This window comes from Zootoca vivipara, chromosome 8 (assembly GCF_963506605.1).
Source record: "Zootoca vivipara chromosome 8, rZooViv1.1, whole genome shotgun sequence".
Classification (NCBI taxonomy): Eukaryota; Metazoa; Chordata; class Lepidosauria; order Squamata; family Lacertidae; genus Zootoca; species Zootoca vivipara.
The window spans coordinates 80,654,656-80,678,303 of record NC_083283.1 but is presented as its reverse complement, the minus strand read 5'-3'; the positions used below and the strand labels follow the sequence as shown (position 1 = coordinate 80,678,303).

At 44.1% G+C, this 23,648-nt stretch overlaps 1 protein-coding gene across 2 annotated transcripts in view; it reads right to left on the bottom strand.

Annotated features, from left to right (window-relative positions):
- Window positions 1–22,203, bottom strand: part of ICE1 (interactor of little elongation complex ELL subunit 1) — a 38,458-nt gene extending 16,255 nt beyond the window's left edge. Inside the window, exons 1-13 of one of the 2 annotated variants that reach the window (XM_035101545.2) lie at window positions 21,972–22,203; window positions 16,890–16,948; window positions 14,736–14,770; window positions 13,480–13,498; window positions 12,990–13,101; window positions 11,705–11,781; window positions 10,569–10,606; window positions 8,950–9,032; window positions 7,906–7,945; window positions 7,748–7,807; window positions 3,303–3,392; window positions 3,139–3,180; window positions 1,440–1,813 (exon numbers count right to left, since the gene is read on the bottom strand). In XM_035101545.2, coding sequence (XP_034957436.2) covers window positions 1,440–1,813; window positions 3,139–3,180; window positions 3,303–3,392; window positions 7,748–7,807; window positions 7,906–7,945; window positions 8,950–9,032; window positions 10,569–10,606; window positions 11,705–11,781; window positions 12,990–13,101; window positions 13,480–13,498; window positions 14,736–14,770; window positions 16,890–16,948; window positions 21,972–22,064 — 1,122 coding nt within the window. In that variant the 5' untranslated portion in view covers window positions 22,065–22,203. Of the gene's footprint in view, window positions 1–1,439; window positions 1,814–3,138; window positions 3,181–3,302; window positions 3,393–7,743; window positions 7,808–7,905; window positions 7,946–8,949; window positions 9,033–10,568; window positions 10,607–11,704; window positions 11,782–12,989; window positions 13,102–13,479; window positions 13,499–14,735; window positions 14,771–16,889; window positions 16,949–21,971 lie in introns of those variants that run through there. The other variant, XM_035101550.2, reaches the window with a different exon arrangement.
- Window positions 22,204–23,648: the final 1,445 nt, after the last annotated feature.

Below are 23,648 nucleotides of genomic sequence, written 5' to 3'. Positions count from 1 at the left end.
CTCTAAGGTGCTACTGGAAGGAATTATTTTACAGTGGTATCTCGGGTTACAAACGCTTCAGGTTACAAACTCCACTAACCCAGAAATAGTACCTCAGGTTAAGAACTTTGCTTCAGGATGAGAACAGAAATCGTGCTCCGGCGGCACAGCGGCAGCAGGAGGCCCCATTAGCTAAAGTGGTGCTTCAGGTTAAGAACAGTTTCAGGTTAAGAACGGACCTCTGGAACGAATTAAGTTCTTAACCAGAGGTACCACTGTATTTTGTTTTGACTACGGCAGACCAACACGGCTACCTACCTGTAACTAGAACTTTCTGAGAAACAGTTTTCTATTGAGGTTTTTTGCACAGAGGTTTTACCACTTCAATGAGAACTAAGACCAAGATAAACTAAAGAGTGTCTAACAGAAACAAAGAGAGAGAAGTTCCTTTTTACGGGGCTTAGCTCACTTGCAAAGGTTCATCTTAATCCACAAAAACATGAGTCATTTCACTATTTAAAAAGCAATGCTCAAAGTGATGCACAGTCAATAAAACCAAAACAAAGGACCACCACAAAAATAGCAGCAGTCAGAAGCTGAAAATCCAGGTGTTCAGTATACAGTGGTTTACGAACTTAATCTGTTCCGGAAGTCCGTTCTTACACCAAAGCATTCTTAAACCAAGGCGTGCTTTCCCATAGCAGTGGGGGACTCAATTTACAAATGGAACACACTCAACAGGAAGTGGAACATGTTCCGCTTCCAAGGCAAAGTTCACAAACCAAAACGCCTACTTCCGGGTTTGCAGCGTTCTATTTCCAAGTTGTTCATAAACTAAGCTGTTCTCAGACCAAGGTACCACTGTATTCTAAAGCCAAACTGTTTTTTACCTAGCAATGGAATTAGCAGAAGGAAGAAGGATGACATCCTAACTGAGACAGCTATCATTTTACACTTTAACAGTTCTTACTTAAGGAAGTCGGGGAAGGAGAAAAAACAACAACTCCCTATGACAGAGCCGCTGCTCTCATGAATCACAACAGGAGCTGCCACCACATTTATTGTCTTAATTTATATCCCACTGTTCGACAGTACGATTCTTTTCAGTCCGAGCCTAATATACCCTGAAGGCAGGCAATTGTTTGTTTGGTTTTGGATAGCTGAAAGTGGTATAACAGAGAAATTGCTGCCCAGGTATATTACACATTTACTGATTTCCTCCTGCTATCGGAAGGGTGGTGGTGGTGGTATTTTTTGTTTTTTGAAGCACTATGAATACCTGCAAAGCCTGTTCACCTGAGAATGAGAGTGAGCCAGGTGTACTACCCATTGAAAGCAATGCCTCTTTCTGGCCACCTGGCTCCATCCACAAGTAGACTTGCTGTACTGTATTAAGTCAACATTCAATCAAGATTATGACATTACTAGGGCACGCGATTTTAACCCATATTTTGACTTACTGGAGTAGCAGCAGGTGAAAACTGTAGGGGAGAAAGCAGAGGAGGAAGTGGCCTAACCCACTTCAAAATATCTCGCAGATTTTCACCAAGTTCGTCCTGTTCCTTGCTAAAAACATCCACGTTGCCCGCTCCCGAATCTGTCTCTGAAATGACTTCTAGAGATCTGTCTTCATAAAAAGTGCCGCCACCATTGTAAGCGCCCGTGGTTTCCATGGCCTTGCTTTCTACTGGGCTACCATGCCCAGCAGGTCTGTCGTCCAGCTTTGTCTGCAACGGTGCCAAAGAAACATGCGTCGTACAGGTTTCAGGTGAAGGACAACCAGAAGGCCTCTCTTCTCGATGTTTCCTGAATTGTTGAGGATTCTGCGGCGTTTCTATGGGGCAGAAGATAATCTACAGTGTAAACAAGGTTTCCACATTCCCCCCCCATTTTTTGGGGGGGGGAAGGAAGACCTTTACATTTTTTTAAAAAAAGTTTTAAAACCAATTTTAAAACAAATGGTTTATTATCCATCTTACTGAGTGTCCTACAGGTACAGTGGTGCCTCGCTAGACGAATTTAATTCATTCCACGGGTCTATTCTTATAACGAAAAATTCATCTAGCGAATCCCATAGGAATGCATTGAATTGTTTTGAATTTTTTTTTTTGCCCATAGGAACGCATTAATTGAATTTCAATGCATTCCTATGGGAAACTGTGATTCGCTAGACCAGTGTTTCTCAACCTTTTTTGGGCCACGGCACACTTGTTCCATGAAAAAAATCACGAGGCATACCACCATTAAAAAAGTTAAAAAATGTAACTCTGTGCCGCCCTATATTATAATTATGACTGTAAGAAACACTTGCCAAATATTGCTTTCCGGCGGGTTAGTGTTTGCACTGAGCTTTGGGAAAGAGGAGGAGAAATATTGCTTTCCGGCGGATCAGTGCTTTATATTGGCGGCCGCCAGGCTCGTTTGCACTGAGCTTTGGGAAAGAGGAGGAGAAATATTGCTTTCCGGCGGGTCAGTGATGTTTATTGGCGGCCGCCAGGCACGTGACAATGCAAATCGCCCTTCTCGTCGCCGCACACCAGCCAGCGTCTCGCGGCACACTAGTGTGACGCGGAACAGCGGTTGAGAAACGCTGCGCTAGACGAATTTTTCGTAAAACGAATTCGTCTAGCGAGGCAACCTCCGCTAGAAAAATCCTTTCTTTAAGCGAAAATTTCGTCTTACAGGGCATTTGTTAAGCGAGGCACCACTGTACACCACTGTGCTGTTGAAAGGTTTTTTTGCAACTCCACAGGCCCTCCAGAAAGTATCCCCTTAATTATTATTTTTTAATTTTAAAAATCCAGGTGTTAATTTTACTGACCACTCTCGGGGGGGGGGGGGCTGCTGCTGTGATTCTGGGGTGCCATACAGTTTTTGTAACCTTCCCATGACGCTCACAAAACTTTTCCTTAAAAAGTGTAAGATATTCCTAGTGAAGTCTTGGAAGAAGGCATAGGAGGAATGAGGACACGCCAAGCAAGATTTCCGGCAGCCCAGAGGCAACCGCAAATGCCCTGCAGGTATATATGCATATATTTTGTTCTTGCATTTAAATTATGCAAATATTAAAACCATAGCACAAAGTCATTCTAAAAGTTAATTATTGGCACCCGTCTGTCGTGAGATTCAACGGCAGAGTGCCCTTCTAAAAGTACTCACTTGTTTTTCCACGTGCTCTTGAATGACCAAGAAAATCTGTTCCTGCAGGTGAGAGAAGAGGCAAATTTTCTTTACTCTTCTTGAAAATTGCAACATACTTTTTTTTCCTCTAAGGAAAGTGACTACTTCCAATTATCTCTAGAACTACAGTACTTGGGTCTCACCTAAGATGTAGTCATGTTTGTTGATTTGACTTTTTCCTGTGGAGCTGTCGATACACATCCAGAGCTCCTGCAACAGCAGCTTAATTTTTTCTGTAAAATAACCAGAGACATCCAAACTGTTATGGTACTTGCAGAGAAACATGGATTAATAGAATATATATCTATATCTGTATCTGCACACACATTTCTTCAGTAATACAGGAATATGAAGCATATCCCAAACTGCTGAGGTTAAATAATAATAATAATAATAATAATAATAATAATAATAATAATAATAATTTATTTATACCCCGCCCTTCCCAGTTTAGAAACTCGGGCTCAGGGCAGCTAACAGCAAATTTAAAACACTTAATTGTAATACAACATAAAAGCAGCATAAAATGCAGTATAAAAGCATGAATAACAATAAAATTCAAAATTCAAAAATCAATTTTGGGGAAATCCATCCAATAAACATTAGATAGTCACCAGGGCTAGCTGGCTAAATTAGTACTACTTGGGCCAGCAAGGAGGGGGGGAATTAGCTGTGGGGTCCCAGAGCGGGTAATCTTCATAAAAGAGGTGAGGGAAGAGAGAAGGGAAATAAAAGATCACGCTTAGTTCAAATTAAAGGCCAGACGGAATAGTTCTGTCTTACAGGCGTGGGAGAAGGAGGATAAATCCTGTAGGGCTCTAGTCTCATGGGACAGAGCATTTCACCAGATCGGAGCTATCACTGAAAAGGCCCTGGCCCTGGTGGAGGATAGTCTGACTTCCTTAGGACCTGGGACCATTAAACTATGGTTATTCATGTCTGTTCCAGTGATGGCAAACCTCTAGCCCACTAGGCCTCCTCTACTGACTTGCCAAGGGTTCTCAGGAAAGTTGAAAGGAAGCTTGCTATGTCAGGATCTGTTACCTAAAGACACTTGGAGGTGACAACTCCCAACAGAGCAGCTCTGTCTTTGCATGCTGGTTGGCTATTTCCTTGGAGATTTGAGCAGGGGACGGAGGCCCACCACGCTGGTCCAATCTTCAGGAAACATATGAGCAGCGATAAAGGGTTAGGTGCTCTGGTGGTTTCTCCTTTCTGGGTTCCCCTTTCTCTGTGCAGAGTGGGAACACTTTTGCCCAGGCTCTTCTGCAACGTACTGTACATGCATCCTCCAGAAGGGAAGGCAACGAGGGAACCTGGCCCTTGAACTTAGGAAGGTTCTGCTTGCGTTCTACACCAAATAGGATGAACCACACTGGGTGAGATAGTAAACCTCACTATCTCTCAGCCTCCCCTACCTCACATGGCTGTTGTGGGGGATGAAATGGATAGGTAAAAGGTAAAGGACCCCTGGACAGTTAAGTCCAGTCAAAGACGACTATGGGGTTGCAGCGCTCATCTCACTTTCAGGCCGAGGGAGCTGGCGTTTGTCCACAGACAGCTTTCCGGGTCATGTGGCCAGCAGGACTAAACTGCTACTGGTGCACGGGGACAGTGACAAGTGCCAGAGCGCATGGAAACGCCGTTTACCTTCCTGTCACAGTGGTACCTATTTATCTACTTCAGTGTTTCTCAACCAGTGTGCCTCCAGATGTTTTGGGACTACAACTCCCATCATCCCTAGCTAGCAAGACCAGTGGTCAGGAATGATGGGAGTTGTAGTCCCAAAACATCTGGAGGCACACTGGTTGAGAAACACTGATCTTGCACTGGTGTGCTTTCGAACTGCTAGGTTGGCAGGAACTGAGACAGAGCAACAGGAGCTCACCCCGTCGTGGGGATTCGAACCACCGACCTTCTGATCAGCAAGCCCAAGAGGCTCAGTGGTTTACCTTTTTCCTTTTCCTAAAATGGATACAGGAAGCCATGCATGCTGCTTTAAGCTCCCCAGAGGAAAAATGGGGGGAAATGCATGATTCAAGACACCTCAGTTTGTGCATCTGAGAGTTAAAAGCCAGAACCTGAAGGGCAGCCCTGTAGCAAAGAGGATGCAAAAGCATATATGGAATGGAATGCAGCACTTTCTTGCAAACTCCCCTTGGAAAGTGACTGAAGGGCTATATAAAAATACTTAGCACAAATGAGACAGCCCAATTTCTCAGCAAATCAATGGATACTCAGCAAAAGTTCTGACTTTACACAATTTGTTACAACCACAAGCTAACCAACATGTTCTTTCCCCCTTCTTGGCAACTCCCTTGAGCCTGTGCCTCCTTAGAGGACTCAGCCTGTTGACATGATAAGCAATAGCAAGAAATCCACCTGCATCTATTTAAATTGCATCATATCCTTCTTGCCTCTGCTTGCCTCTTTGCTAAGTAAGCCACAATTTTTTTTAAAAAAAAATGGAATGAAATTAAGGAGCTCTTTTTGTATCCCTTCGTTGGTATTCTCAGCACTTTGTGGCATCATTACCATTTTATTTGCCTGTCACCTTTCCATGAAAAGATTCATGTTCAAAGCGGCTTCCATGAAAAGATTCATGTTCAAATGCATCTCAAAATCAGCCACTGCAAGAAGAATTCCATAACCATTTCATAGTAACATAATAGCAAATACAGTGGTACCTCGGTTTAAGTACACATTTGGTTCCAGAAGTCTGTACTTAACCTGAAGCGTACTTAACCTGAAGCGAACTTTCCCATTGAAAGTAATGGAAAGTGGATTAATCTGTTCCAGACGGGTCCGCGGAGTACTCAACCTGAAGCGCACTTAACCCGAAGTATGAGCGTAATTGGTTCCGGAAGTCTGTACTTAACCTGAAGCGTAATTAACCTGAATGAACTTTCCCATTGAAAGTAATGGAAAGTGGATTAATCCGTTCCAGATGGGTCCGTGGAGTACTTAAACTTAAAGTACTCAAACCAAAGTGTACTTAAACCGAGGTATGACTGTATAACATCAAACAAACACACACACCCCAATATTTCAGCATTATAAATATAAGAAGATTACACCTTCTGGCAACTGCAAAAATAACAAGGGAGACGAGAAACAGCTCTCCCATGATGTGGCAATGGCTTCTTGATTGGTACTTGCACATAAAAGGAGATGGATGGATTCAGGTCTGGTCATCTGGAGCAGGAAAGAAAGCACTTCCAGGTGACCAGGTAGGGAAGCTTCTTTGAAAGCAAATGTGTCCTTTTCCCCACCTTTAACAAGTCATGAATGCACTCAACTGAACCTGGGTGGGCAGACTAGTCAAATTTCTGCCTGTTGATCTGAAAATGTCAACTGCACTTCAGACATGGCCTTCTAAACAAAAAAAGTTCTAGTGTCCTATAAATCTTGCAGTGGGAAGGGAAGGGTTGAAGACATGGCCCAAACTCCCACTCAGCAGATGCCCAGCAAATACAAAGACACGGAAGTTTTCAGCCCCCAAATCACTAGCTTTGCCAGGAAGACAAGGGTTAAATTCTAAAACACCTCTCTACAATCCACCCCAAATGCATCACAACTTTTCTTCTAAAATTCCCCCGTGAGTGCAACAGAACCCAACAGCTTACAGCTCTCAGTTGTCTGCCATCTAATTCTCTAGGCTTCCACTTGCTCTACAAAACTGGGGGAATTGCAGTGTTACATTCTGCTTGGCCGTCCAATGCTCTCCACGCTCATTGAAACGTGCTGCTAATTTCAAGGGAGTAGTGGTGACAGGCCATGGCTGAGACACTGGTTCAATAATTTGCAGGGGGTTAGATGCTGGAGGCCACATGTCTGACGACCTCGTCTTAGGCAATGATAAATAATTTGTCTCCATCCAACTGCAGTTCTAAGAAGCAAAGAATACTTGCAGCAGAGTAACAAGTTCAAGCTGACATAAAACCTATCACAGGGGTAGGTAGCCTAAGGCCCGGGGACCTGATGCGGCCCAATCGCCTTCTAAATCTGGCCCGCGGACGGTCCGGGAATCAGCGTGTTTTTACATGAATAGAATGTGTGCTTTTATTTAAAATGCATCTCTGGATTATTTATGGGGCCTGCCTGGGGTTTTTACATGAGTAGAATGTGTGCTTTTATTTTAAAATGCATCCCTGGGGTATTTGTGGAGCATAGGAATTCGTTTATTCCCCCCCGCCCCCCCCAATATAGTCCGGCCCACCAAAACGTCTGAGGGACGGTGGACCGGCCCACGTCGGAAAAAGGTTGCTGACCCCTGACCTATCGTCATGCAGCTTGTTACATGTGGATGAACACAAAGCAACACACCTTAGGGCTTGCTGGCTGAGGAGGCCATGCTCTCAAGCCCTTTTCTCAGACAGATCTTGGGGCCTTGCACATGTCCCATGCAGTGCGCAATCACTCTCCTATTCAGCTCCTTTAGGGCACCTGCAAGAATCCAGGTAGGGCTGAAGGGTGAGGCCTTGTGGTATGAGGATGTGATGACTGTACAGATGACAACTCAAAGAACAGCAGCTATGAGCAATTGCAATCTTTTTTTATTGGAGAGAAAATATTTATACATACCAACCTTTGTCTAGGTCTGCTACGGGACTCGCTCTCTCACTTTGGGTCTCAGCATTCTTCAGCACTGAGAGGAAATAAGACAGACACAGATATCAGATCAACAATTAAAACTGTAATCCTGCCACTTAAAATCCATTAAGAGAAAATAAAGGGAAGCATCACCTTTCTTTTGCTTTGCATTCGGGAAGCCATCGGTCTTTTTCTGGAAGGAAACCATACCACATTAACATCCTTAACTTGTAGTACTGACAGTGGGAAAAGATTCGACTCTGGTTACTGCTTAAATTACCTCATGACCTCTCAAATGTATGGAACCTCGGGTTACAAACACCTTGGGTTACAAATGCTTCGGGTTACAAATTCCACCAACCCGGAAGTAGTACCTCGGGTTAAGAACTTTGGCCCAAGATGAGAATGGAAATTGCGTGCTGGCGGCATGGCAGGAGGCCCCATTAGTGAAAGCGCGCCTCAGGTTAAGAACGGTTTCGGGTTAAGAACGGGCCTCTGGAACGAATTAAGTTCGTAACCCGAGGTACCACTGTACAGGGATTGGGAGCCTCCAGATTTTGCGAGACTACAACTCCCATCATCCCTTACAGGTGGCTGGGGCTGATAGGGGTTGGAGTCCACCATCATCTGGAGGGTCACAGGCTCCCTGGTTTCATAGGCTTGGTGGAAAATCGGAACTGTCCCTTGTTACTCTTGCCATCTCCTATCCCGCCCCTTCTGTGATTATTGTTACCTCTTCACTCCCTCTGTCCAAATTTAGACTGTAAGATCCAAGGTAGAGGGAGGAGGAGAGAGCTGTATTTTATTTTACCCACCCCCACCACAATTATCATGGCACATTGGTACCGTGTAACAATAACTTCTTTACTTTGGACCCTAAAGCAACAACAATTCTGCCCAGCAGCCTAAACAATTTCTGTGATCAGTCCTCCCCACACAGCCCAGTCTTACACCAGTTTACCCATTACAATTTTGGGAAATGAGTAACAGATAAGCAGGGGGTGGGGGAGAAGGCATACCAAGTCCACCTGACTCAACATTTATGACATACACTCTGCACCTTGGGGGGGGGAATCATTAGGAGGAGATATGCTGGGTGATCTAACACTTATAACAAAGCATGGAAAGAAACATTAATTTGCGCTTACTGCAAAAAAAAAAAAACCCTCCAAACAAACCCTTCCTTAAGAAAGATACCTGTGCTTTCTTCAATTCCTTCTCAAGAACTTTCTTCTCTGCTTTCAGCTGCTTGAATTCCTGGATGTGCTTTGCTGCAGCCTCTTCATTTAAAGGGGAAAAAAATAATCAAAATGCATTAAAACCATTAAGCTAGACTTAATGGCACAAAAGTCAGCAAATGAGGGCAAAATGCACTTGCATGGTGATGCCTTCCCTTTCAGATTTGTTAAACTCCAGCAGTTTATTCAGGGGTTGCAGCATTCAGTTCTGCACCATCATGTATTTCATTAGGATTTCATCACACTGGATGAATGCTGCTTGGCTTGGTCAGAGACATAGATTATCATACCAACTGCACACAACAGCTCCTCTGCTTTTTCTCCAAATGCGTAAATGCCCCATATGCCTTAGAATTCTGCTTAATGAGCCGCAGGGAACTAGAATTTTATTCATACTAAACGCCGCTGACAACAAAACCTTTCCATGTAATAAAATATATTTGCACACTTCCGTTTCAACAGGTCAAATGCTTAAACTGGGCTTCGTCAAGGTTTGCTGTGAGACCATAAAATGCATACAGATATCCTTAAATGGTCATAATCAAGTCTGAGTTCTTTGCATAATGTTATACTCTGATAAAAATTTATGCAGCAATCCAACTAGGTTTGTTGTAAGTGGATCAACCTCTGCGAGTTATTCAGTTACCATGGGCTTGGCAGAGGTCCTACACTGACATTTAATTTATAAACACTCAAGAGACAAATTTCTTAACAGTTATTTTACTTTCCTTTGGACATTAAACAAGTAGAGTAATACGTGACATGAAAATCAGAACAAAAACAAACAGGAAATAATTTTAAGGAGCTTTCATTCTTAATTTCAGGATCTTGTCACAGCTACTAACAACTGCCCAGAGCCAGGACAGGAGAGCACAATTGTCTTCCTGCTGTCATTTCTCATATATTTGCATGAGAAAATATAGTATACACCTTTTATGACTTAAATAATGACATTACTTTACAGCTTTTTAACAACAGACCACTCTAAATTCTAACTATTCATGACTTAAGGCAATCTTGGAATTTTTATACCTTGATTGACAGTTTCATTTAAACAGGGACTCAGCTACACAGCAGCAGATAAAGTATTTTAAGTGTGTTTTAATTGCAATATACAATGTGACACTAGATGGTGAGCCTTATGGAAAATTCAATGTATTTTTTAAAACGCTTTTTTAAAAAAAACCATTTTCAGAATGGCTTTTATATGTGTGCAGATTCCACCCAGGTGTATAATTAACCTTTTTCAAGCCAATTCATTCTCGCACTAACTAGCTCAATTTTATCTAAGGAATTGTTCTCTCTTTTATTCCCATGAAATAGAAGCAAAACATTTGACACTGCGATCCTGATAGTAGTTGAAATGGGGCAAAAGGTAAAGGCAACAGTGAAAAAAGCAAAAGGTGAATCAAACAGGTTTTTAAGGTAAACTGACAGGGGCAAAATTGTTGGTGTACCTCTCAACCCTACTTAAAATACACATAAACTATGCAATGCTCTCTTTTCTTACAACAATGTATTACTTTAAATCTAAAGGTTTTCTGTATCTGAAATGTGAATTTATTTGCAGTGAATTACCTTCAAGTTTCTTCACTTTAGTTTCCAGTTTCTTCTTCCTGACCATGTTTTAAAAAAACAACACAAAAAAATGAGGACAGTATCTTTTGATACAGATTTTTGGCTTTTTGTTCAATCTAATACTGTACACAGAATATAAAAGCTTCCGTGATAACACAGGTTTAGTATGATTTGTTTAGCTCAGGCTTACATTTCCGGTTGAGTTTTGAATTAGAAACTGGACCCGCGCCCAGTTCTTTGTGATGCTAGGACCCCACAATCGTCACCACTGCTACACGGTCTGTCCATAAAATATATCATACATCAAGGGAGAGGAGCAGGTAGAAAAGTCATGGCGAAGGAGAGACAGCATGCTGCCCAGCTGGGAAATGAGTTTTGGTTACAGGCCACTCTGAACAGGTGGTAGATGGGAGAGGCATATCTACGCCATTCACTGCAGCAAAGAACGCACCACCTCCCAGAATGAGAGGTGGTCGGAAGTGCACTAATTCAGAGTGTGCCCCAGAGTTCTTTGCACCATTGAACAGGGAAGTCAGCTAGGTCAGATGTAGCACATGCCTACCCTTGCATGCTGTTTTTGGCTAGGCTAGCACACCTGCCGTGCAAATCTTGGAATGCACCCTCCATCAGGGCACTGTGGGGCATATTCATGTTGTGCATTTCATGAAAGGATCAAAACCAACCTAGCCTGTTTTGTCCGGAAGACTAGCAGAAGTTAAGTGAATGTCCCCTCAGCCAGCAACCATTTCTGAGTACCGGTAAACAACAGGCCTTAATTTGCCGCACCCTGTGAAGTCCACTTTATGGAATGCGGGTTCTGATAATCCCAGTCCCAAATAGCAATAAGGGTAGGTAGGGAATGAATTCAGAACAGGTTGCTTGCCTCTCCTTTTGGACCACTAGGCCTGAAACACCACCTAAAATGGTTTTGTGTTTCAGTACTGGCTACGTGGCCCTAACAATTGATGAAATGTACAAGAAGTAGCATATGATTAATTCCTACACTGAGAGGGTTCTTAATTCCCTATCTTTCCCCGCAAACATTATTATAATCTGAACATAGAATAATTTTACATCTAACTGCAAAGGTGAAAAATAGTATAAAATTCACTATTTGGTTCATTTATATGACTCACATCGTGTCACTTTTGTTCATTTCATCTTTCACCCGAACATATTCCAGATGAGTTTCCTGGTATATCTTGAGTGAACTCTAGTTAAAGAAACAGATGGTGATTAAAATACAGACATGCAAATAAACAAATGTTTTTTTATAGCTAATGCATTGATTCCCAATATCATAAAACAGCATTGCGAAAATCAGAAGACATACCGTATTTTTCGCTCCGTAAAACGCATCTGACCATAAGACGCACCTAGTTTTTTAGAGGAGGAAAGGGGGAAAGCCCTGTTTTGGGGGGATCAGCTCACAGTTGTGCAGCTTCTTTTTGCAAAGGGGAAAAGCCCCTTTTTTGAGGATCAGCTCAAAGTTGTTGAGTTTACTTTGCAAAGGGAAAAAATCCTGTTTTTATGGGGTTCAACTCACAGTTTTGCCAGCTTCTTTAGGAAAGGAAAGGGAGCTGTTTCTACAGTTTCCAGACAGATAATCTAATCAGCTAGTCACATATTGCTGGGGAAACAAACAGCCTCCCCCTGCAGAACATTCAACAACGGAGGCCTGGGCAAGGGGGCGGGGCCAGAAAGGGAGCCAGCGACCGACCACACATTCGCTCCATAAGACGCACAGACATTTCCCCTTACTCTTTAGGAGGAAAAAGGTGTGTCTTATGGAGCAAAAAATATGGTATACTAAATAAGGTTGCAGGAGAAGGGGTGTCCACAGCTGTGGAACCACCACTAAAAAGACTGGCCCTGATGCCTACTAGGGCTGGGTGATATTAGCTTTTCAATGTTGTGATGTTGAAAAGCGGAGGCGCTGAGGGAAGAATGAGCTCCATCGGCCATGGGTCTGATACAGTTCCTTCTTCCACGCGCCAGATGCCAGTGGAGCTTCTTCTGCCACCAGCACCTGGCACACTAGGCCTAATGCAGCTCATTCTTCCGCACGCTGGGTGCTGGTGACGGAGGGAGTCCCTCTGCTGCCAGCGCTGGCATGCCAAGGGAAGAACGAGCTCCATTGGCTTCGGTGCCTTGTTCCTCCCTCGGTCTGAGGGCCAGAATATTTCAAATAAAAAGTTGTTCTCATGGGCCAAATGGGAAGGCCTGAAGGGGTTAAGCAGTTAGTCCTGTGGGTCTGAAGCTCCCCTTCCCTGCACTAAGGGATTACAGAACAACCCTCCAGCTACCTTCTTAAGGTCACTCTTGGGCTCCTAGGTGCAAGCCCTCACTCAGGGACAGGCAATCCAGATGTCTCAAAGCAGGCCTCACCACTTTCTTTCTTTCTAAATATTTCCTAATTACCTTCTTCTCCTCCAGCTCTGCTTTCACAGATCCCAGCTCCTCCTGACACTTTTCTAGAGGCAATATTTTCTGCAGCATTTGCTCCACTTGGTGACGAAGTGTGTCATTTTCCCTGAAACGGGATAATTAATATAACAGGAGTGGAAACAAAACAAGACAATATCTTACTGTCTCCATGGACACAAAGTCACAGTAGTCCCTGCTGCCCTCCCACATGCTAACACTTGAAAGTAACGTCTGAAGAGGGCTTCTGCAGATCAATATGTTTTGCATACTTACACCATGGGCCCAAGCCACATAGCAAACACAAACCAAAATGTCCTTATAATATCACATTGGACTCTCAAACATATTTGCTTAAAAACTATGGTAAACACCTCACTCTTTTGTCTCAGGGAGCAGACAAAGTGCAGTAGAACCAATTATTAACACCCAGAGATTCACCCTGCAGTGGGCACAGTGTCAGAATTCAAGCAGAATGAGTTCTTACCTTACAGCAAACTGAAGCTGTGATATCTGGTTAAAGAAAACCTGAAATGCAGAGATTAGCTCAATGCCCGCAGCAACAGATCAACAAATCCCACTGTGCCTCAGAGGCATTTCTTATGAGTCTATTGATAAGTCTGATACCAATATTCATGTACAAAAAGGATGCATTTCATGTCTTGCCTCGAAGCAAGCACGAACAAGATATTTTATTATTACTCTCAAGTGCCAAGAACTTGAGAACTGCACAGAGCAGAACCTGGCATGTCAATGGTTGTGTTTGCTTTTACCATGTATGTGAATGGCAGCTTGTCTTTGCACACTTTATTTTTCCTTCCATTGTCTGGCAATCTCACATGCAAGATGTGAGCCTTTATAGGCTTGGGGGTCTACCAACAAACTACACCTACAGTAGGAGAAACATTTTCTCTGATGATCTTCTGCTAACATGCAAAAAAGCATTTTTATTCGGACAGACTTTTGATGTAATAAGCTGACTTGTTATGATTTGCAGTTTGCTCAATTGGATGTTGTTTTTTATCAGTTTTACCTTCTTTTACGCTGTTCCCATTTTATCCTTTGTATCCTTTACTGTTAAGAGCCTTCAGCAGTATTTGGGATACACATATTATACATACCTAAAGGACAAAATGTAGTGTTGGTTATGATGTATATATTGAGCTTGCACACTCTGGATTTTCCCTTTCAATCTGTGCAATCAGGAGCCTGGTTCTTTTCTAGCATGTATGCATTTTTCAATGAAAGCCCAACAAGACTTGTTCCTAAAGCACCTGCACCCAAATATTTAAAAAAAAGTATCTCAAAGCAGCAACCTTCAGGCTTTAGCATGACAGTAAAAGACAGGGCCAGGATACACTAGCGGCTTCAGTTACAGAAGCCTCTTTCGCACAATGTTCACAAAAGCTGTTCCTGTTGCCAAGGAAACGGGATGCCTCCTTTCTGCCAAGGGCACTGTGGCTGCTGTTCCCTACCTGTGTGCTGCTGCCTGATGCAACTCAGGGTAATCTGAGCCTTGGCAAATTACACCGCCAAGATTTCAAGTCACAAAGTTGCTACCTTTTCGACAACATCTGTAGGGTGTGCAGATCAGCCACCTAGTACAGACATGCTCACTATGTATTATAAAGTCCTAACGCTTAAACACACCCTACCACCACTTTAGATTTCCCACAACAGTGCTTTGCTCCAAGCAATACACTTTAAATTTATTTTCTAGGAAAAGAAACACAAAAAGGATATCGTTGCACTTTTGCTGGTATTCTGTCAACAGGTGGCTGTAAGAGAGAAAAAGGGGGGGGGGTTAAATGCAGGTCCATGCTGAACAAATAAATACATGGAATATTATTGCGCCTGGTGCGTATTGAAACTGATCTCTGTGCTTTATAGATTACAGTGGAACCTCGGTTTATGAACACCTCGGTTTATGAATTTTCGGTTTATGAACGCCGCGGACCCATCTGGAACGGATTAATTCACTTTCCATTACTTTTAATGGGAAAGTTCGCTTCAGTTTATGAACGCTTCAGTTTATGAACAGACTTCCGGAACCAATTACACCCATGTTTCAGTTTATGAACGCTTCAGTTTAAATACTCCGCGGACCCGTCTGGAACGGATTAATCCACTTTCCATTACTTTCAATGGGAAAGTTCGCTTCAGTTTATGAACGCTTCAGTTTAAGTACTCCGCGGACCATCTGGAACAGATTAATCCACTTTCCATTACTTTCAATGGGAAAGTTCGCTTCAGTTTATGAACGCTTCAGTTTATGAACAGACTTCCAGAACCAATTGTGTTCATAAACCGAGGTACCACTGTAGTTAGCAAGGACAGATATGCTTTCTCACATTTCTACAAAAATCAGATCCATTTATTTATTTAATAAATGTAACACGCCCTTCCACTTCTCACACCAGTATAGATAATAATAATAATAATAATAATAATAATAATAATAATAATAATAATTATACCCAACCCTTCCCAGTCAAGACCGGGCTCAGGGCGGCTAAAAACAAAAATATCAACGCAAGCATAAAAGAAACAATTCAATTAAAATGCAGTTTAATACAATGTTAAAATTCAATTTTAAAATTAAAAATCTTCAAGTAAGATAAAACCATTATAAGATAAAACCTTAGGGGAGGGTAACCCCAGGGTCAGACTGCGTCAGTCCAAAGGCCAAGAGGAACAGCTCTGTCTTGCAAGCCCTACGAAAAGATGACACATCCCGCAGGGCCCTAGTCTCCTGAGACAGAGTGTTCCACCAGGTCGGGGCCAGTACTGAGAAGGCCCTGGTCCTGGTCAAGGCCAGCCTAACCACCTTGTGACTCAGGATCTCCAGAATATTGTTGTTTGTGGACCTTAAGGTCCTCCGCGGGGCATACCGGGAGAGGCGGTCCCGTAGGTACGAGGGTCCTAAGCAGCATAAGGACCCTCGTACCTACGGGAGCCAGTGCAGCTGGTAAAGCACTGGATGAATGTGGTCCCGTGCCTGGGACCCCGTAAGGAGTCTTGCCACGGCATTCTGCACCCGCTGGAGTTTCTGGGTCAGTTTCAAGGGCAGCCCCGCGTAGAGCGAGTTACAATAATCAAGCCTAGAGGTGACCATCGCATGGATCACTGTGGCCAGATCAGGTTGAGAAAGGTAGGGGACCAACTGCTTAATGCGGCAAAGATGGAAAAATGCCACCTTGGCTGTGGTCGCAACCTGTGCCTCCATGGAAAGGGAGGTATCCAAGGTTACTCCCAAGCTCTTGACAGAAGGGGCTGACATATATGTTGCACATATGTTCTCACATAATGTAAAGCCAAACCATGCCTTAGTTAGTGTAAGTGTGTGGGTTATCAGTGAGGGCTACCTGGAAGTAAGATATGGTTTGGCTCTCAATGTGTTATCCAAACCCAGGCTTATGGACTGGCTCATTCCAGACGAACCACGAGCTGTAACCAAGCTCTGCTCCTGGTTTACATCTTGTACTATATTTGGGAGGATGCCACACTACGCCAAACCATGGCTTTCCTCTGGGTACCACAACAGCAGGAAGAGGGCAATTGTTGTCACCTTCTCTTCAGTAGCCTGTGTGCTCGTGCTAAGTCATCTTTAGCTTAGCATTATGTGCTACCTGAATCAATGTTTGCCCATTTATAGTCCTTCCCCCAAACAGCGCCTTTGGGGACTACAAGAACTCCTGTGCTGAAAAGTTAAGTCTGCTGCACTGCATCAGGGCCAAAACCAAATGCAATTTTGCAGAGCAGAGGATTTTACTCCCATTGGGTTTGAATAAGACTGAAAGCAGTCGAGCTGTGCACAAGAGCGCAAAAATGAAAACAGTTGTTATGCGTACAGAGGCGAAAAATACATTTGTAGAAAAATGCTGACAACGTACTTACTCAGTATCAATGATCTTTTGCTTTAATGCAATTAGGGCAGCTACGTATTCATTTAAATTCTGAGAGGGGGAAAAAGGAGAAGCCAGTTAAGGAAATTCAGCTCCCATACTCCAATAATATATTCTAAGTTCGTACTACCCAAACTGGGCACATGTTCGGAACGTTTAGCCTGCAGACAGCAAAAAAACAGGAAAACCGAAAGGCAATGCAATCACAGACAAGATGAAGTAGGTGGCAAATGAATATGTAAAAATCACTTAAATGATTTTTTAAAAAATAAATAAATAAAAAGGGAAAATAACCTAAATAATCTTAGGTTAGTATATTTACAGTAACTAAATTTTAAAAAGAAGAAGCACTGGACAGAGCTCCGTGCCCCAGGTGCCCAGAAATTAGGAATTTTAGGCATATCCTACGCATTAGAATAAGGGATGCGGGTGGCGCTTTGGGTTAAACCACTGTGCCGCTTGGGCTTGCCGATCGAAAGGTCAGTGCAAGTAGATAATTAGGTATCGCTCCAGCAGGAAGGTAAACGGTGTTTCCGTGCGCTGCTCTAGTTCGCTTAGTCATGATGGCCACATGACCCGGAAAACTGTCTGCGGACAAACGCCGGCTCCCTCGGCCTAGAGAGCAAGATGAGTGCTGCAACCCCAGAGTCATTTGCAACTGGACTTAATTGTCAGGGGTCCCTTTACCTTTAAGCATTAGAATATACAGACCTAAGTTTAGCCTTTTCAGTGGTGGCTCTGCATTTGTGGAATGACCTTCCTTTTGAGGTTTGTATTGCCCTCACTTTATATTCACTTAGAGACCAGGCAAAAGCTCATCTTTTTTGCCACACTTGTAGACAGGGGTTGGCACCTCAGGCCCGTGGGCCGGATGCGACCCAATCACCTTCTCAATCTGGCCCGTGGATGGTTTGGGAATCAGCATGTTTTTACATGAGCAGAATGTGTCCTTTTATTTAAAATGCATCTCTGGGTTATTTGTGGGGCATAGGAATTCGTTCATATTTTTTCCCAAAATATAGTCCGGCCCACCACATGGTCTGGGGGACAGTGGACTGAAAAAGGTTGCTGACCCCTGCTTTTAGAGGTTGGATGAAGAGTCATTCCCGAGTTTTGATGCTGGCAGTTATGTTATTGTGCTCCTTTCCTGGCCAATTCTCAGCAGGTTTCCTAACATTTGGTGGGAAACTTGGAACCTGAGCATCTTTAAGAATTTAGTAAAATTAATTTAAATGTAATGTGGCAGGGGTGAGAGGGATTTGAAATCTATTTGTTCAGCATCATCATTTAGTGTAGTTTAAAACATATTTCAAAATGTCAGGGACAAGATGGATTAGAATTTATTGGGCCCCTTCTTTTTCAAGTATTAGACAATGAAGGCAACAAGTGATCACAATAGAGTTTTTAAAGCTATTTGTAACTACCGTGTTTCTCCGGAAATAAGATAACATCTTATATTTATTTTTCCAAAAAAAACACCACACAAACCCACAGTGGCTTATTTTCAGGGGATGTCTTATATTCGGGTCGGCTTATACTCAAGTATATATGGTATATTTAAAATGAGACTAAATCTTAGCAAGTGGGCACTCACAAAGTTTGGGGAGCTTGTTGAAACAAAAACATATTCCGCTGCTTCTGAAAAGTGCAGATACTGGGTACCTGTTTCAACAAGAATGCTTCTCCACAGAACAGGGGTGGCCCTGCTTAAAGCCCTGCTGTGAGCTACTGTGCAGAGGGTTTCTGAGATATTTGGGACTTGAAGGAGAAACTCCCCTGCAGACTGCAGCGTTCTACTGGGTGTATAAGGGATAAGGGCAGCCTCTCAATAACTTGGTATCAACTAAGGACTACAACAGGTTCCTGGAATGCCTCATAGCTTGCTTTAGCCACAATTTGCTCGAACAATTCTGTAGCACCTGAATGTTTTTTAAAAAAATATATACCCAGATCACTCATATGAAAAACAGTTGAGAATGTGAAGACACATGCCTATATATCTACCTCCGAGACAAGTGATCAGCTATGCCATCCATCAATTCATATTTTAAGCCGAGGTATCAAATATGAGATGCAAGAACCTCAAAGCCAAACTGCAGCTTTCTAGCATTTTGGATACAGCTTCTGTTTGAGGTAAGGACAGCTTGCCCTCTTCGTGCTATATACAGTGGTGATTCCCAGAGTTGTCGCTGGGCTCTCTATAAAATTTGCTGTGGAAGAACAAGTAGCATATGGGAAGAAGAGAATCCTTTGAAGGGTCAGCAAAACTTGGGAGGAAAGGGTGATGTAACATACCTGCAAACACTGTACAGTTTTGATATTATACAAACCACAATTAAGGGATGAAGGAAAAATAGGATGCAGTGGAGGTGAGCTGTACTACAAATTCCTATGCTAAACTGTAACTTGGAAGGCTTTCTCCTTCGGCTGATATATACATGCACAATCACAAATATGTTCTTCCACTCATTCTCACTTTGCAGCAAGCAATGGGATTTCACGAATGGACTTCAAAGTCACAGCAATGGGAAGCAATGATCACATTAAAACCTTTATGTTCAGGAAGCTATGGCTCTTTCAGACAATGGTGCAATTAGGAAAATGGTATTGAGTTATGCTGGCATTTCAAAGATATATTACTTACTAGAATCGAATAGCATATACTGTAAAGTAATTACAACGGTTGGAGGATGGATGGCGGCTAACAGATTGAGGTTGAATCCTGACAAGACAGAAGTACTGTTCGTGGGGGACAGGAGGCGGGCAGGTGTGGAGGATTCCCTGGTTCTGAATGGGGTAACTGTGCCCCTGAAGGACCAGGTACGCAGCCTGGGAGTCATTTTGGACTCACAGCTAACCATGGAGGCGCAGGTCAATTCTGTGTCCAGGGCAGCTGTCTATCAGCTCCATCTGGTACGCAGGCTGAGACCCTACCTGCCTGCAGACTGTCTAGCCAGAATGGTGCATGCTCTAGTTATCTCCCGCTTGGACTACTGCAATGCGCTCTACGTGGGGCTACCTTTGAAGGTGACTCGGAAACTACAACCAATCCAGAATGCGGCAGCTAGACTGGTGACTGGGAGCGGCCGCCGAGACCACATAACACCGGTCTTGAAAGATCTACATTGGCTCTCAGTACGTTTCCGAGCACAGTTAAAAGTGTTGGTGCTGACCTTTAAAGCCCTAAATGGCCTTGGTCCAGTATACCTGAAGGAGCGTCTCCACCTCCATCGTTCTGCCCGGACACTGAGGTCCAGCTCCGAGGGCCTTCTGGCGGTTCCCTCGTTGCGAGAAGCCAAGTTGCAGGGAACTAGGCAGAGGGCCTTCTCGGTGGTGGCGCCTGCCCTGTGGAACGCCCTCCCAACAGATGTCAAAGAGGAAAACAACTACCAGACTTTTAGAAGACATCTGAAGGCAGCCCTGTTCAGGGAGGCTTTTAATGTTTAATAGATTACTGTGTTTTATTTTTCTGTTGGAAGCCGTCCAGAGTGGCTGGGGAAACCCAGCCAGATGGGCGGGGTGTAAATAAAAAATTATTATTATTATTATTATTATTATTATTATTATTATTATTATTATGATGTATGGGTTTAGGGCAGCAGACTTTGTCTATTGTTAGCAGAATATGCAAATGATCAGGCTGCAAGTGTTAACTAAGAAGCAAGTCCCAATGTGTTTAAGGGGGCTTACTCCAGGTAAGTGTATTTAGGACTGCAACCTTACTGTGTGTGTATTGAAAAGTTCGCTGTTACTTAAATTTATGAGGTACATGGTGTTCTGTACAATAACGTTGAGATAATAAAAGTTCTGTTTTTGTTTAAAGGTAAAGGTAAAGGGACCCCTGACTGTTAGGTCCAGACTCTGGGGTTGAGGCGCTCAACAGCACTAATGGTTCCCCCCCTCCCATTTTTTTTTTTGGGGGGGGGGCTTATTTTAGTCCTGTTTTCCCAGTAGCAAAAGCCAAAAGTTCCTTAGATTAGGAGTTTACAGCTGTATTTCCCACTGCATACACATATATTTTAAAGCTATATTTATTTTCAGGGAATGACTAACAATATAAAAAATTACCAAGAAACCTACCCAATCCTCTAAGTTCAAATCACCAATAGACCCTTTAAACAAAATAAGGGCAGATCACAAGCAAGTCAAAGTAGTCTTAGCAAATGAATAAACGTGTATTCAAAAATGTTTACTGGGCTGCTTAGAATAGACTACAATGTAAACTTCATAATCTAACAGAAAATGTTATCGAAACCTGATAGACTGATTTAGCCACAGTCCACTTTAATTTGACTAATGTGCTCTCCCCTCACTAAAACAATTCAATTCAATTCATACAATCTTTTTTATACACCATTCCTCAGTACGTTCTTTTAATAACAGACCACACAGCAAAATGATATGTGTCAAGTGACACTTGTTTTCGAAGTTCGTGAAACAGCGGTGAATTAGGTTTGATAAAGGGGAAATAAATAGACGCCGCGGTTTCAATGCTGCTCCAGCTCCAAAGCTGCCTTGAAGTCTAGCATTTGCACAGCACATGCAAGAGTTTGTGAGCAGCTACTAATCAGGCACAAGCAGAAGGAGTTCTTTACATGCCCCGAGGCATGTCCCAGGACACAGAACAAGGAACTCTTCACGTGGTCAAAGGCACCGAACAAGGAACTCTTCACAAGCCCCAAGGCACTGAACAGGGAACTCTTCACATGCTCAGAGGCACAGAACAAGGAACACTTCACATACCCCAAGGCACTGAAAGGGGAACACATGCTCAAAGGCACCGAACAGGAACTCAAAGGCACTGAACAGGGAAACTCTTCACGTGCTCAAAAGCATCGAACAGGGAACTCTTCACATGCTCAAAGGCACTGAACAGGGAACACTTCACATGCTCAGAGGCACAGAACAAGGAACTCTTCACATGCCCCAAGGCACTGAAAAGGGAACACATGCTCAAAGGCACCGAACAGGAACTCAAAGGCACCGAACAGGGAATTCTTCACATGCCATAAGGCATGTTTCAGGGCACTGGACTGAATTCAGAAGCCTACAAGCCCCCGGTTTCGCTCCCTACCTGCTGGAGGGCCCCGCAGTTGGCGCAGGCCGTGGCCGCCTCCGCCGCGATCCCCGCTGCGGCCGCCGCGGGCGGGGTCTCCCCGGGCATCATGGTTGCCGCCTTCGCCCATCCGTCGCCGGCCACCGACCAGCCTCGGGCGGCAGAGGCAGAAGCAGCGGTACGAGCGACGGAATCCGAAAGCAGAAGCAAGGAAGGTCCACTCCGGCCGCCCCGCGACGCGACGCACAGCGGGAAAGGTCCCCACCACCCCGCGACGCGCGTCCTGGTGGAAAAGCTGTCCTTGGCGCTGCCTAATAGAAACGATATATGGATATATTTTTAGGCCTTTCCAGGCATAGAACGAGGTTCTCTCAGCCTTCGTAGGCACACGCTGAACGGACTCTGCCCTTAGGCGGTCCGCTGTGAAGGGGTTTCCGTCCTCCGACAAGGCACTAGGAAAGGTCAGGCGGGTAACCATGGCGACGACTCCCCTCGTTGCCAAGGCGCCTACAAATCCCAACATGCCGCGCGCGACTCTCGCTGTTTTGACCGGGGTGCCAAAGTTTGGGGACAGGATCGCAGGCAGGCCAAAAAGGAAAAAAAAAGGAGAGTGCAGCGAAAAAGCACAAGCCAATGCACTAGGGTCGGGCTTGGACCAGGGTTCAAATCCTCACCCAGCCATTAGGTCAGGCTGTCCTCTGAAGCCAAGTAACCCGCTCTAGTGCTTTGTTAAAGAGAAAGTACTCGTTGCTCACCAGCCCCTGTAGGACAGACTCCACAGCAAGGAGAGCATGTGAAGAGTTCCTGTTCAGTGCCTATGAGCATGTGAAGAGCTCCCTGTTCAGTGCTTTTGAGCATGTGAAGAGTTCCCTGTTCAGTGCCTTTGTTCATGAAGTTATCTATGGATAGATTCTTTATGCAGACTTTTTCAGGTGGTTCGCAGCTTAGTGGAACCACCTGCTGCATCAGGGCCCACATGATCTCCTGCAACGATTTTGCGAAGTTTTTTGCAGATAAAGTCGCTCAGATTCGGAGGGAGGTAGACTCCACCCTGGGAGCAGGGCCGGGGCGGGAAAGTGCTGGAGCCCTGTCTAGTCATGTTTCATGGGATCCATTTCAATCTGTTACCTCCGAGGATGTGGACAGGCTGCTTGAACGAGTGAAACCAACCACCTGTCTCCTTGATCCTTGCCCATCCTGGCTTATAAAAGCCAGCCGGGAACGTCTGGGCAATGGGCTTCGCGGGTTGGTGAAAGCTTCTCTCCATGAGGGAGCCTTCCCAGACCCGCTGAAAGAGGCGGTTATTAAGCCGCTTCTTTAAAAACCATCTTTAGATGCGGCCAATATGGCCAACTATCTCAAATCTTCCATTCTTGGGCAAGGTGACTGAGCGAGTGGTTGCTGAACAACTCCAGGCATGCCTGGAAGAAGTGGACCATTTGGATCCCTTCCAGTTGGGATTCAGGCCTCATCATGGGACTGAAATGCCTTGGTTGTACTGGTTGATGATCTCCGGTGGGCTAGGGGCAAAGGTGAGAGTTGTTTCCTAGTTCTGCTGGATCTCTCAGCGGCTTTTGACACCATCGACCATAACATCCTTCTGGACCGTCTAGAGGGGTTGGGAGCTGGGGGCACTGTCATACAGTGGTTCCGCTCCTTCCTCCTGGGCCGTGTTCAGAAAGTGGTGTTGGGGGA